This window comes from Mesitornis unicolor, unplaced genomic scaffold, assembly GCF_000695765.1.
Source record: "Mesitornis unicolor isolate BGI_N332 unplaced genomic scaffold, ASM69576v1 scaffold13917, whole genome shotgun sequence".
NCBI lineage: Eukaryota > Metazoa > Chordata > Aves > Mesitornithiformes > Mesitornithidae > Mesitornis > Mesitornis unicolor.
The window spans coordinates 1-12947 of record NW_010197193.1 but is presented as its reverse complement, the minus strand read 5'-3'; the positions used below and the strand labels follow the sequence as shown (position 1 = coordinate 12947).

General features: G+C 35.1%; 1 protein-coding gene across 1 annotated transcript in view; it reads right to left on the bottom strand.

Annotated features, from left to right (window-relative positions):
- CCDC141 (coiled-coil domain containing 141) overlaps positions 1 to 12919 on the bottom strand; it is a 28743-nt gene extending 15824 nt beyond the window's left edge. The window contains exons 1-7 of the mRNA XM_010188725.1: positions 12890 to 12919; positions 12260 to 12448; positions 11780 to 11959; positions 10602 to 10751; positions 5897 to 6037; positions 2881 to 3075; positions 1091 to 1274 (exon numbers count right to left, since the gene is read on the bottom strand). Of these exons, the coding sequence (XP_010187027.1) occupies positions 1091 to 1274; positions 2881 to 3075; positions 5897 to 6037; positions 10602 to 10751; positions 11780 to 11959; positions 12260 to 12448; positions 12890 to 12919 (1069 nt within the window). The remainder of the gene's footprint in view (positions 1 to 1090; positions 1275 to 2880; positions 3076 to 5896; positions 6038 to 10601; positions 10752 to 11779; positions 11960 to 12259; positions 12449 to 12889) is intronic.
- Positions 12920 to 12947: the final 28 nt, after the last annotated feature.

The following is a 12947-nucleotide window of genomic DNA, read 5'->3' as shown; positions in this document are numbered from 1 at the left end:
GGCTTCTACTTGAACAAAATTACTTCTATCTAGTTAGTGATACTGCTTGTGAAGATGCTGACCTCGTAAAGTGTTTCCTAAACAGATTGCTTTATTATACAGCTAGGAGGCACTTAGATCCCTGCTGTAAGGACTACAAAACAAATGCAGGATGGAGAAGCTTTTTCCTCACTTAATGACTTAAAAAAAAAAATCACAAAGCAGCTTCCTTATCCCAGTCATTCTAATCAGATGGTGTCAAGAATCCACTCTGTCAGCTCCTTTCCTACAAATATGAATGTTTACAATATTGAGAAGGTTAAAGAAAGAAGAAGAGAAGAAAGTGATCTGTGCTCTCTAAATAGTCTTTTCAACACTAAATTAGAAGAATTTAAAAGCACAGTTTGATTGTTGAAATTTTTTCAGATTTGCTACTTGAATTGATAGACTACACAGTATCCTTGTACATTTGGATTGTCACCTCATCTTTGCATAAAATAACATCAAGAAACATTATATATACACATATATAAACATTACAAGTGGGAGAAAAAAAGCAAAACATGAAGTTTGTTGAACTGCATTATTTTTGGCCAACAATGTTCCAAATCAATAGAATTGCAAATACAGTATTTACATAACAATGTAATTTTTTTGCTAATAAAATGCTTAATGCTTAAATTGTCAAATTTGATTTGACAATCAAATACCACTAGTTATTCACAGTGTTAATGTAAAAAATTCACTCATCACTGAGCTATATCACTGTAACTTACTTTGACTTCAAAGGCTTGCCTGTTATGAGACAGCATAAGCCATGAAGTCTTAATTCCAAGTTCATAAATATTACAAGGACATTCCCACTTTTATTTCAAGGGGAACTCAGGCTGTATATAGAAAACCAAGTAACTACCAGACTGAGTACATTCATATTTTTATTTTTTAAATATTGGTTCTGAAATCCTTCACCTCTTCCAGTCAATACTTTAAAACGTCTGTTTTTTTTAACATCATGGGAATCTTCTTCTTAAATGAAGAAAATTAGAACCTACTCCCTCCTGTCCTAGTTATAGTATTTTTTCCCCACATACATTACCAGACAGCTCCTCACCATACAACTGTTTAGCAAGGTCCATAATCTGCTGAATTTTTTCTTCCTGTTGAGGCACTGCAGGCTCAATGAACTTATTGAATTGTTTGTAGAGAGTCTCTATTGCTTCTCTTGTTTCGCATTCTGCAGAATACTTGCCAACTCTAATGACTGTTGCACTCATATCTTTAAACCAAAATTGACACTGAGGGATAAAAACGCCACATTATAATGAATTATCAACAGTTCAAGCTTTTGTAGAATAGACTGGACTGTTCTTAGACTTTCCATTATCTGTGGCATACAGTATATGTCTTAAATTTTCCAATTTTAATTTAGCCTGAAAAACATTTGCTCATTACCAATGCTGTTTCAAATATATTTCAAAATGTTTCATATATATTTCAAAATTACCTGTTAAATTTTCTCTAAGCATTAGATCCATGGTCATCATACAAGCATGGTGGGGTTGTTAGTCAATGGTTCTGCAAACATATGTTTTATTTCTGGGTTCTTTCCAACTTGTATAGCAACTGATTAATTTCGCAAGTTTTGTATCATGGCCACAGTTATACCTCTGTAAGGGCAGCAAGGCTGCTTAGATATAGTATACTAGTAAACAGGGGTTTTGGTCTCGGCAACCATTAAAGTTGTTAGCAATCTTTCTACTGACAAGAATGGGCTTTAGAATATAGCCTTAATAAATATTTTTGGTTAACAATATTCAGAGGACAGAATCTGGTGTTCACTCAGTATCATCCATATTGCATCATTACAGCAAGCAGCTAATAATCACAAATTTTAACTGCTACTAAAGTCAGTATTTAAGACTGCCTATTCGCTGAAAGAAAACTGTAGAGTAAAAGGTGATACTTTATACTATGTAAAAAAAACCCTTAAATTTTAGCTCTAGGAAAGAAGTAAGGGAAGGGATTTCAAAAAATGCAAATACACAACAAATAGTAACAAAATTGCTTTGCTAATGATATATGAAACGACACATCAGATCACTGGACACTGAAAACATCTTTTAAACAAAACAGTACTGTGAACCATAATTAAGGCAATTTATTTGCTATGCATTTAGATCACTTTGGAGATATGAACAGTGTTATTTCTAAAAATAAACGATGACAGGAATGTGCTTGACCCACAGCAGATGCGTCAACACAATGTGGCAAGAGGGAGAATACTGTTACAAACTTTTGTTTTTCCTTTAAAAAAAGGCAGTTGACCAGGCAGTCCTCAGACACATTAAAATAAAGTTACAAAAGTCTCCAAGAAGACTTAGACTGTGATTCAGAAAAAAAAACCAAACATGTATTTGACAACTAAGTCTATTAAAAAATTTACATCGCTTTTAAGGAACTTAATGTTTTACATTTCAGTTCCAGAACTACATACCACACAGCTCTTCCTGACAACTGACAGAGTAGGTACTGTAATAACCTGACTCTTGTGATTTGACAGCTATCAAAGAGGGCCTTGTGGCACTTTCTGTGTTTCCCCAGAATATACTCAGAGCAAATGAGCTCATAAATACGATCATTGATATGCTGAATTACTATGGAAGTCATATGGAGGTGGAGACTCTAGTCATATGTATAGCAGTGCAAGAAGATAGTCACATTGCATGGGTTTTTCCCCTCTTCACAAAGTTAAAAAGAAAAAATAGAAGAAAATACAGATTTTTACCAATCTACTATTTTTGGAAGCCACAGATTTTGCCTGAAGTAGTCATAAGCACTTTTATCTATCCCTGTCCTGGATCATTATTACAACCACAGTAGGGATCTCAGGTTTACTAGTACCTCTTCCATCATCTGTTGCAGATGCTCCACGAGATCCAGATTTTGCTTGTAATCCTCCACAACGCTGCTAAAGTCATTCAGCTGTTTTTGTAAGTCACTGATTGACCCCAAGAGGACTCTAAGTTTAGCATTAGGTTCATTTGCTACAGAGCCAATGACTTTCTTCTCTAAATTATCCATCTTCGTTTTAAGAATCTGTTTAAAAGATGTAGCAATGTTATATATTGCAACAAAAATGTTTCTATTTTTAGAAATAAAAAGGAAAAAACATGAAAAAAACCACACAAACCTGTTTCTTGTCATGTGTTTTAAAAATTACAAGTATGAGATGCTTTTTCAAAAATCAGAGGAAAGTGGAGGGGCTCTACAATGCTAATTAACATAAATGTAAATTTTATTTACTAACAGTGGAACTGAATTACATTTTTCAGCTTTAAAAAACCCAAGTATCCATAGTAATAAAACACAAGAACTTGAACAAAATAATTCTTATTGAATCTGCGAAGGAAAAAAGTACCACTAAGACTTTGGAGTCTTTAACTAAATACAAGTCAACTTAAGCATCACAGTTATTTATGCCCTAGAATATTGACATATTCCTTAAGAATTCAATGTAAGCAACATCAGTGACAATCTAGCATAATCCCAAACACTATGGGGAACAAGTATTCATACCACTACTTTATGATAGCTGGTATAAATATGACCTGTAAGTTTTAGGATAAGATGGTATGCATACATATATTGATATATTTTATATCCTGGGAACACTGGTCTGGACAGATGACCAAGACTTTGTTGTGCTAGTTGTTTTACAAGTCATGCAAAAAGACACGTCCTTGATTTTTGCTTGGGAAGGAAGAGATTTGTTTAAACTAGGAAAGTATTTAATGAACTGTCAACATAGAAACTTGTAAGAATATACACTGGTAGTAAAATGTTGCCAGCAGGTCAAAGGAGGTGATTATTCCCTTCTATGTAGCACTAGTGAGGCTACATCTGGAGCCCTGTGTCCACTTCGGGCTCTGTAAGGATCAGTCAGGCTCATAGTATAAACAGGTTTCACCAGGCGACACATGGGGGGGTTGCAGGAGCAACTCAGCCTTAGATTGCCTTGAGGCCCTGTTTCTGCAGAGACGACCCATGGGGAGCTGTGTAGATAGCTCAGCTCAGAGTTGTCTGGTAAGCAGGAATCTAAACAGGGCAGTGCTGCATCATTCAAAGAACGGAAACCTAAGTTAAGTCTTGAAATCCCCCAACAAATAATATGCCCTGAGCCTGAGTCCCAATCAAACCACTATTCAGTTGCCTAAAAGTAAGACAAAGATAAGCTGGAGGACTTCTATTTGGCTCCAACAGACCCAAACAATAACAAAGATATGCAAGAGAGAGACCACACAGAAGGGAATAACATCCATTAATAAGTAAAGATAAGGGGAAGCACTGCTGAAGACACACCCCAGGTGGTCTAATCCACTCAGACATGCCCCTGCCTGCTGTCCCACACACCAGGGAATAAAAACCCTAAGATTCATGCTAGAAATGGGGAGTTACTTCTCCAGTCATGGAGTGATGAGAACCTTTCCCCCTTGGTCGAGATGCTGACCAAGGTAACTTATGTGGGAGCCCTTACCTGGAGAGGTAAGTGAATAGTTGGCAGGCTTTAAGTTTGTAGTTGCAGGTGATTGACTGACACATGTGTGGTATTCTGAGTTGTCTGTGAGCTGTGACAGTGTGTTCCATGAATCACCTGGGAATTGTAATAGTGAATTTTGTGAGTAGCCTGAGAGTTGTTATGAATTGCTTATGGGCAGTAATAACGAGTTTTGTGAGCGGTCTGCAGCCTGTCGTGAATTGCCTGTGGGCTGTAATAGTGCATTTTGTGACTGTTGTAGTTACAACAGTGCATTTTGTGAATCTCTTGTGGTTCTAATAGTGTAGTCTTGCTTTTAAAACTGTAATAGCGCATTCTCCATTGTATCCATAAAACCTGCAATAGTGACATACTGGATCTGCACATGTTGTTCAAATAAACTGTTAATCTGAACTCTGCAGTAGAGTCTCTTTTCGTCACAGGCTCCCCAGTACAAGAAATAAATACCTGCACATACTTGAGCAAATCCAGGAAGGGGCCAGAAAGATGACTGAGTGAGCATGTGTTATACAAGAACAGAGAGATGGGATTTCTTTAACCTGGAGTAGAGAAGGCTAGAGGTGGATCTTAGCAATGTGTATAAAAACATGAAGGGAGACAGTAAAGAAAACAGAGCTAGACTCATCTCAGTGGTGCCTTGTGCAAAGACAGCAGGCAATGGACCCTAACTGAAATATAGGAAATTCTGTTTAAGAAAAACAAACAAACAATCAAACAAAATCAAAAACAAAACAACCACTTTTTTTTTTTACTCTGAGGGTGGAACAGCTTGCCCACAGAGGTTGTGGCGTCTCCATCTCTGGAGATATTCAAAATGCAACTGGACATAACACAGAGCAATCTTTTGTAGTTGATCCTGCTGGATCATTTCTGGATGAAATTCCCAAAAAAAGGGAGGGAACAAAAAAAAAGGTTGTAAAAGGAATAGTCAATGACAACACAAGAAATAGCAAAAAAAGACAAGAACGTAGTTGGATGTAAGAGGGAATATGTGTGCATTTATTGCTGATTTGTTGATTATGATGAGGTATTTGATTTATTTTGTGGTTTTCGAAGGACACAATACTAGGTCACACATACTGTGAAGGAACAGAGGTAAGATGAAGAGATTAAATAGAAAAATAAGAGAGGATAAAAGGAGTGAACACAGAAGTCAGAAATTAAGATAATTTCACTGAATCAAATGGGAGAACAAAAAGAACAGAACAATGAAAAATGTCTCAGTCAATGACTGAGACAGGGAAAGGATATAAAGCTGATTAACAGGAAAGCTCACAATAAATTTAGCATCTCCTCCAAACTGCTTGGCCAGAGCAATTCAACCAGTGAAGCCTTCACTAAGACTGAAGTTTCTAATATTACCTGTATTTTCTCTGCATATGTATCAACTTGCTGAATCTGTATTTTAAGTACTTTCAAATTTCGAGCTTTTTCCGTTTTCTTTGTATAGTTAAACTTCAAATTGTTGAATTTCTTTTTGAGATCCTTAAATGATTCTTTGAGCTGAAACACAGTAACCATATGTGTTAGCAAAACATAAACTAGCACACTTCAATTTAGGTTTTTTCAAGAGCTGTTTAAAAGACCTTGATCTGAACACTGAAAAGTTAATACAGAAGTTAATAATACTGTGCCTTCACATAAAGCAACCTTATTTTCCCAGGATTTCTTTCCATTACTGGTAAGTGCCAAATTAGTACTTCCATTAGTGCTAAATCAACATTTTTGCATTCTGAATGCCGAATACTGTTTCCAAGATGGAAAGATCATCAAAGGATGAGATACTTGCTCAGACAATTTATGAAAAAATCCTGCCTGAGAGCTTTCATTGATTTTAACTGGAGGCAGATGTCCTTTACATACTCAGTCAATTTAGTGGAAATTGTAGTCATGTAAATGTATACTCATGCTTAGTTTCCAGAAAAACGTAATTTTACTTGGCTTAGGGAAGTAGATGTGTATTTATTCACAGTATTTTTCTGCTATAATACAATATTTATTTTACATCAGGTTGGATTTTTTGGCAGGTTTCCCCCCACTGCCCTTTATCAGAAGCTCTGCTTACACATTTAATTTTAAACTTTATACACTGTGCTAGTCCAAACATCTTAGTACAATTATTCACAGCATACAAAGATGAATCCAGCTTTTTGCAGGATCAAGATGTAGACTACATGAGCATCTGTCCTTTAAATAACTATTCTATGAGTATGGCAGCAGAGAGATTCTGTCTAACAGACACCAAAAGCAAGCTCCATTTAACTACAGCTAGATAGATTTGGTACCACATGAGAGTACTATCACCAGTTAGCACTGACTTCATGGAACAAGCTCAACATTAGTGAAAATTATTCTTATCATAGTAAAAATTAAGATGAACTAGTAGCTCTGATTATGAAGGATTTTCAAGACTTCCAGGAGGATCTATATTAGCTAACTATTAAATTTAGTTATATTAAATTTCCGGTAAACTCTTCTGTTACTAAGATGGAATGTAGCTACATGTAGTCCTTAATCTACGAAATATTTCAAAAATTCAGAAAGATAGGAATGACGCTGATGAAGGTCTAGGAAGCTACACTTAAATTTACACACATATTGATCAGATGCATTGCCGGTTTATCATAATGAGTTTAACAAACGTCAAAAAAAGAGTCATATATGATCAACATAATTTAAAAAATAGTGTTTACTAACCATGGGAACCTAATATAATAATAGGGTTCTTATATTCTTTCTTTACCTTTTTTTTCCCTAATGCCAAGTAACTGTTTGCTTTAATGTTGTCTTACAAATAAGCCCTTAAGAAACCATGTCATTCTTTACATTGGCAATGTTGTAGAAATAAGTACATCAAACATACTCAGCTAAATTATGTTTAAAGGACTATGAATTTTTAAGTAAAAAGGTTTTCTTCAATATTTTTTCTCTGAAAGCTATGTAATTTTCAATTTTATTTACACTGAAAAAAATCCTTTTAGATATTAGTTACTTTTCAATGTCTTTAAGCAGCAGATACAAGAACTAGACAAGTAAAAAGGCCTGCTTAAAATATGCTTACGGTATCTTATAAAAAGTACTATTTTAATTACATTACAATTACATGATCACATTTTCAAATTATTTATAATTAATTCATAAAAACTGAAATGGAAGAATGTAAAAACTGAAATATTTTTTCCTAAGAATTTCACATCCTTTGGGTTGCAAATCTTTTGTGTTTAGAAGATTGTAGAGTAAATTATGTAAAATTATATTTATCTAAAAGAACTGACATAAAAGAAATGCAGCCATTCTAATGCTTTAGGGTCTGGCCCCCAGACATACAAATGAAAAGAACTTAATTTACTAGATTAGTGTTAGCAAGTTCAGGTCACATCCACAAGTTGATATTTAGTTAACTTTTTTTTTTTAATGTTATAAATGACTTTTTTTTTAATGTTATAAAGTCCCACAGACTTGCCCCTGACCTACTCCTCCACTCCCATCAAAGAATTCAGGGAGTCATGAATGGTTATTTTGCAGCTACTGTTATTGGAACAGCTATCAATCAATCATATTATAATTATTATTATTACTACATACTAATGTTAATCCATCAAGGGATATATTTTTCATTTTCATTTCATCTAGTGGGATGTTGCCACATTATTTCAGCAGTGAATAGACAGATGGTGTTCACTCAGTGTAATGGAAAGGAAGAGAATTCCATCACTGGGACCGCGATCTCCAATTAGTTTAAGCTCTTATCCCACCTAAGTAGGCAGAATAATAAAATCTATCTAAAAGCCCTCTGTTAATAAAACCACCTCTGCAGAGCAATATTTTGTATTCAGAACGCAAGAGCCTTATTCACTGGTTTAATTTTGAGGAAAAGAGATAAGCAAGAGTTTATTTTAGTTTATTTCACTGGCTTATGCACATACATAGGCTAGGGATCATTTATAAGGCCAAAAGGTCTCCTTATAGCAGTATGTGAAATTAGATCGCCTTGTTTCAGATACGATAGCTCATGTGTCAAAGGGCTGCAGCTGCTCTCACTCTTCTCTTTTAGCCTCACAGTGGAAAAAACAGATTCAACTCAGGCTTGTACATCACCCCCTTGGAGTGCTGGCACACAACTTCTGTTATCATCCTGTTTCCACTATCTTCTGCAAAATTAACTAAGAAATACTAAAGGAACTATACACTCTAATACACTTCAGAGACTTCAGACCAGTAGTTTAATGGAACTTTGATACTTGTCCATTGTGTCATAGTCATTAATCAGGCAGCTGTTCCTAACTATAGTTGGTCTGTCATGGGTAGAGAATGATGGTGGAGGAGTGGGGTTTAGGTGCCAATTGCTCCAATTTATCACAGAACTGCAAAATAAATGGACAAAGCAAGTCATAAAGCTGCTTTTAAAAAGTTTTTGTTAACAGTACAGTTCCAGTAAAATGCTTTGATTGCTATGTGAGCCACTCGATCAGGTCCTTCAGTGTTGTTAGCCACTTACCCTTCCTCTTTTATTAATACATAAGACATTTAGTAGCACAAATAATAAAAACAGCCCGTGAAAGCAGGTTGCTGAAAACAGATTTTCAAAGTGGCAAAGATTAAAGAACAGATAGAAGCAAATCCAGGCAGAAAGTGTTAAGAAAAAAAAGGTGCTGTTTATGTCATTTATGGTCATTAATTCTGGGACCTCGGATAAATTACAAAGTGTGAAATGTGCTAAGAACTATCAGTTTCTACTGACTTATGAACAGAGATACCTCATTATCCTCTATGGTTAAAATCCCCATTTTCAGTCACACCTTTCCGTAAGTGTATAAATAGTGATATGATGAAGAGCAAAGTGAGATGTCTGGGCAGAGCTGAGTTTTTGCTTCAGGATCTGTTACACTTCTGTTGCAAGTTTTGTGCAGATACTCACAAATGTTTTTTTTAAAGCTACCACCTAAAGAAAAAGCTTTTTCACTGTGAACGTTATCTAATGTAAATAACCATGTCACTTATAATCCCATGAACAGATTCCATGTAGTATTAAACTACAGTTACTTGAGGCTTGGCTCAGTTCTATCGCAAATGATTGCAGTGTAATGCAGTGGAGTCACAGCTCTTCAGATGCTACTACCCAAGACAGATAGTGAAGCAGGAAGCCCAAACTGGCAAATACAAATCTCAAAGGTCATATGACAGGTTTTAACCTAACCAGGCAACATGAATTTCCCAACTTAAAATGAAAAAAGAAAAAAAATTAATAATTAACACTGTGATTGAAAAATATGCTATGTAATTATTTTGCAGAGGGTGTCCATTATCTATGAGAAGCTAAAATGTTACATCCACAGAACATCAAGTGTAGAGGCCATCAGCTTCTTATTTTAATGGATCATTTTGAGAAAATTTATTCTATGGAATGTTTTTCCTAAATTAACTTTTGCTGAGACGTCTATCCAATTCAACCTACTAAGTTCTGGGTGGATTTGTATCTGGCCTACTAAGATGTTAAATTAACAATCATATTAACTAAGCAATTTTCTCCTAAGCTAAGTTCCATAATACTAAATTCTAGTAACTTTTGCCAAAGAACATTTCCTTTTCTTCTAGTAATTTTTAAAGTATCACATCTTGGGTCTCTGAAAAAATGTTAAGCATTAAATTATCCTGAACTTCTCATTAAAAGACTGAAAGTTCTTTCTAATAGCCTTACAACTCCAACATAAGTAAATTCTACTTTTGTTTGAAAATTTAGCTTCATAAGAAAGAAATATGAAATACATAAGTCTTCAGTTGAAGCTGAAAGAGCTGAAAGCTGAAGGGAATACAGCTGCTCTATTTCCAGTCCTCTTGGTACAGTGAAAGCACCTTATTGCCAGCCCAACAACTTGCTATAATCCTGAGCTGCAGAGGTATGTACCATAGATTATTACTGCTGCAACCAAAGGTTGCTGGTAAGATGAAAATCATCTTTTCTGTATATGTATAAAGCATCTAGGGGAATGGTAAACAGTAACATATATTAGAGAACACAACAGACCTTTAAACAGTCATTTAATGTGTTGGGATTTATCTCATTTACCTCATTTATCTCCTCTTGAGTGGTGCAGCGTTGGAAATACTGTGACAGTTGTTCTTCATATTTACTGGCTTTGGAGCTCCAGTTAATACTATCACACTCAAATCCAGCAAGTTCTTGCTTCAGATTCTTTACAGAAACATTCAAGCAATTCTAAACAGGGGATGGATAAAGAAGCTTATGAAACTCAGAAAATGTATTGATTTAACCAATTTAAAATGAAAATAATTCTGAGGCAGAACATGCATAGCCAGTCACAATGGGCTCAAGTAAACAATTAAACCTTCACTGTGACAAGAGCAAGTCACAGCTCACACATGGTGTCTTCTCTGAGCACAGAGGAAGTGCCCTACTCCAGTCCTTGACCACCTGGTGATTAGTTCCTTTCTGCTATCAATCAATTTATGGAGTCTAAGGAGAAGACTGGCAATGTAGATAATCAAGGCTAGTCATAAGGGAATGTCTTCCCTTCTCACAGGGTAATGACAATCCTGCCATGAATAAATAACTCCTTTCTAAAATTATATATATTCTGCCATGCAAATCAGCCTGGAACCCACTAATAAGGTAAAATTTCATATATTCCCTTTTTGTTCTTTCATCATCCTTTCTTTATAGGAGAATAAATATGCAAGGCAAACTTTACAAAGTAGAAGGATTCTAATATACAGATCTGGCATTCAAGAAATCACCAACAGAGCCTTAAACTGCACAAAGAATACAAGAGAACAGAAAATAATTTTTTTAAGCACTGATACTTTAAGAGTTATTTCCTCCCTAATTCAAATCTATTTCAATGCTTTCCAGAGTAAGATCTGGAAATCAGAGCATTAAAAATTTTTAAAAAATGAAGTAAGATTTCAAATAAATTATTTTTTCTTTTCTTTTGGCAAAAGCAATTCATAATGTGAGTAACTACTGAAGAATAAGTTTCATTATTCCTGGATGTTTCACTTAATTTGATGGCTGTATGTCTGCAAACTCTAAAAGTAGAAATCTAAAAATGATAAACTGTTTCACATTTTACGTTTTGCTTTCTTTTAAAAAGGATCTTAAAGCTCTGTATTTATTTCTCTCAGAGTATTAATACATTTTTGTACATCCAAAAGTCAGTCAGATAGCTCCAATAATCTTATTTCATTTTTATGCTTGATTTCACAAATCATTCTAATTCTACTCACAGCTTGCTGCACTGCAGACAAGATATCCACTCCCTGGGTAATAAGCAGTTTGTATAGCTGTCTGATATGTGCATGTTTCTCCTGAACATTCACAAGGTAGACTTTAGAATGATGCATATTTTCAAGGTCCTCACATATTTCAGGAATATCCAGTTCTCCTGATATTGATAGACATTCCAGCTGGAATACATTAAAAGAAAATCAGTATACGTTTAAAATGTGAAAGGAAGCTTGCAATTCCTTTCTTACACATTAACTTATTAAATCCACATCAGCAAAGTCTAGGGTAAGTAATTGTATTTGGGTTCAGATCTGAATCACAAGTTCTCCAAATTTCATGAAGTTTTAAGTCCAAATTTTTAATTCTGATCAAAAGGTGATTTAATACTTTCTGTTTTGGAGGGGGGGAGATGACAGGCATCAAAACCAAAGAGTTTAACTGCCATGGGAAGAAAGTATGTGTTAAGAGATTATACTCACTTCTTTTTTAATGTAATGAAATTTAACTGTCTTGTTGAAAATCTCATCATATTCTGTCATCGTGTTCTTTACCATTTGATGGAGCTGAATAAGCTTACTTATTCTTTCAGAATTCTCTTTCACTGGAAATCCTTTCTGGGTTGGCAATTCTAATAATTTTATCAGGTACTCAAGCTCGGCATACAATTGCTAGCAAAAAAAGCAGAAGTTACTCAAATTATACAAATAAATGTACAAGTTCTCCCTTATATTTGATTAAATAACAACCTAGCAATGGTAAACTGCTTTGGGGAGAAATCAATGTCATGGTCTTTAAAACACTTCCTATATACTTTAATTCTTGCTAGGCATGAATCTAAACTATCACCCAGAAACAGCCTTGGATCAAAACAAGTCAAACTGACTTGTAGAGGAATGGCAGACTGAATTGCTAAAACTCAGAGACAGTATTCAGAGGAGGTAGGAAGCTCCGAATGACATTCCTCAGCCTCTGGCAAGCTCTAACTAGCATGAAGCTGATGCTCTCCTTGTAATTTCACCATCCCAATGCTTCTATATGACTTTAACATGCAGCTAACACTGTGCAAGATATTCTTTGGACACTAAAAGGTAAAATGCCTTGTCCCTTACCTTATAAACACGCACAAACCCTTCATTCATTGTCCCTGCTTACTGCAGGGGGGTTTGA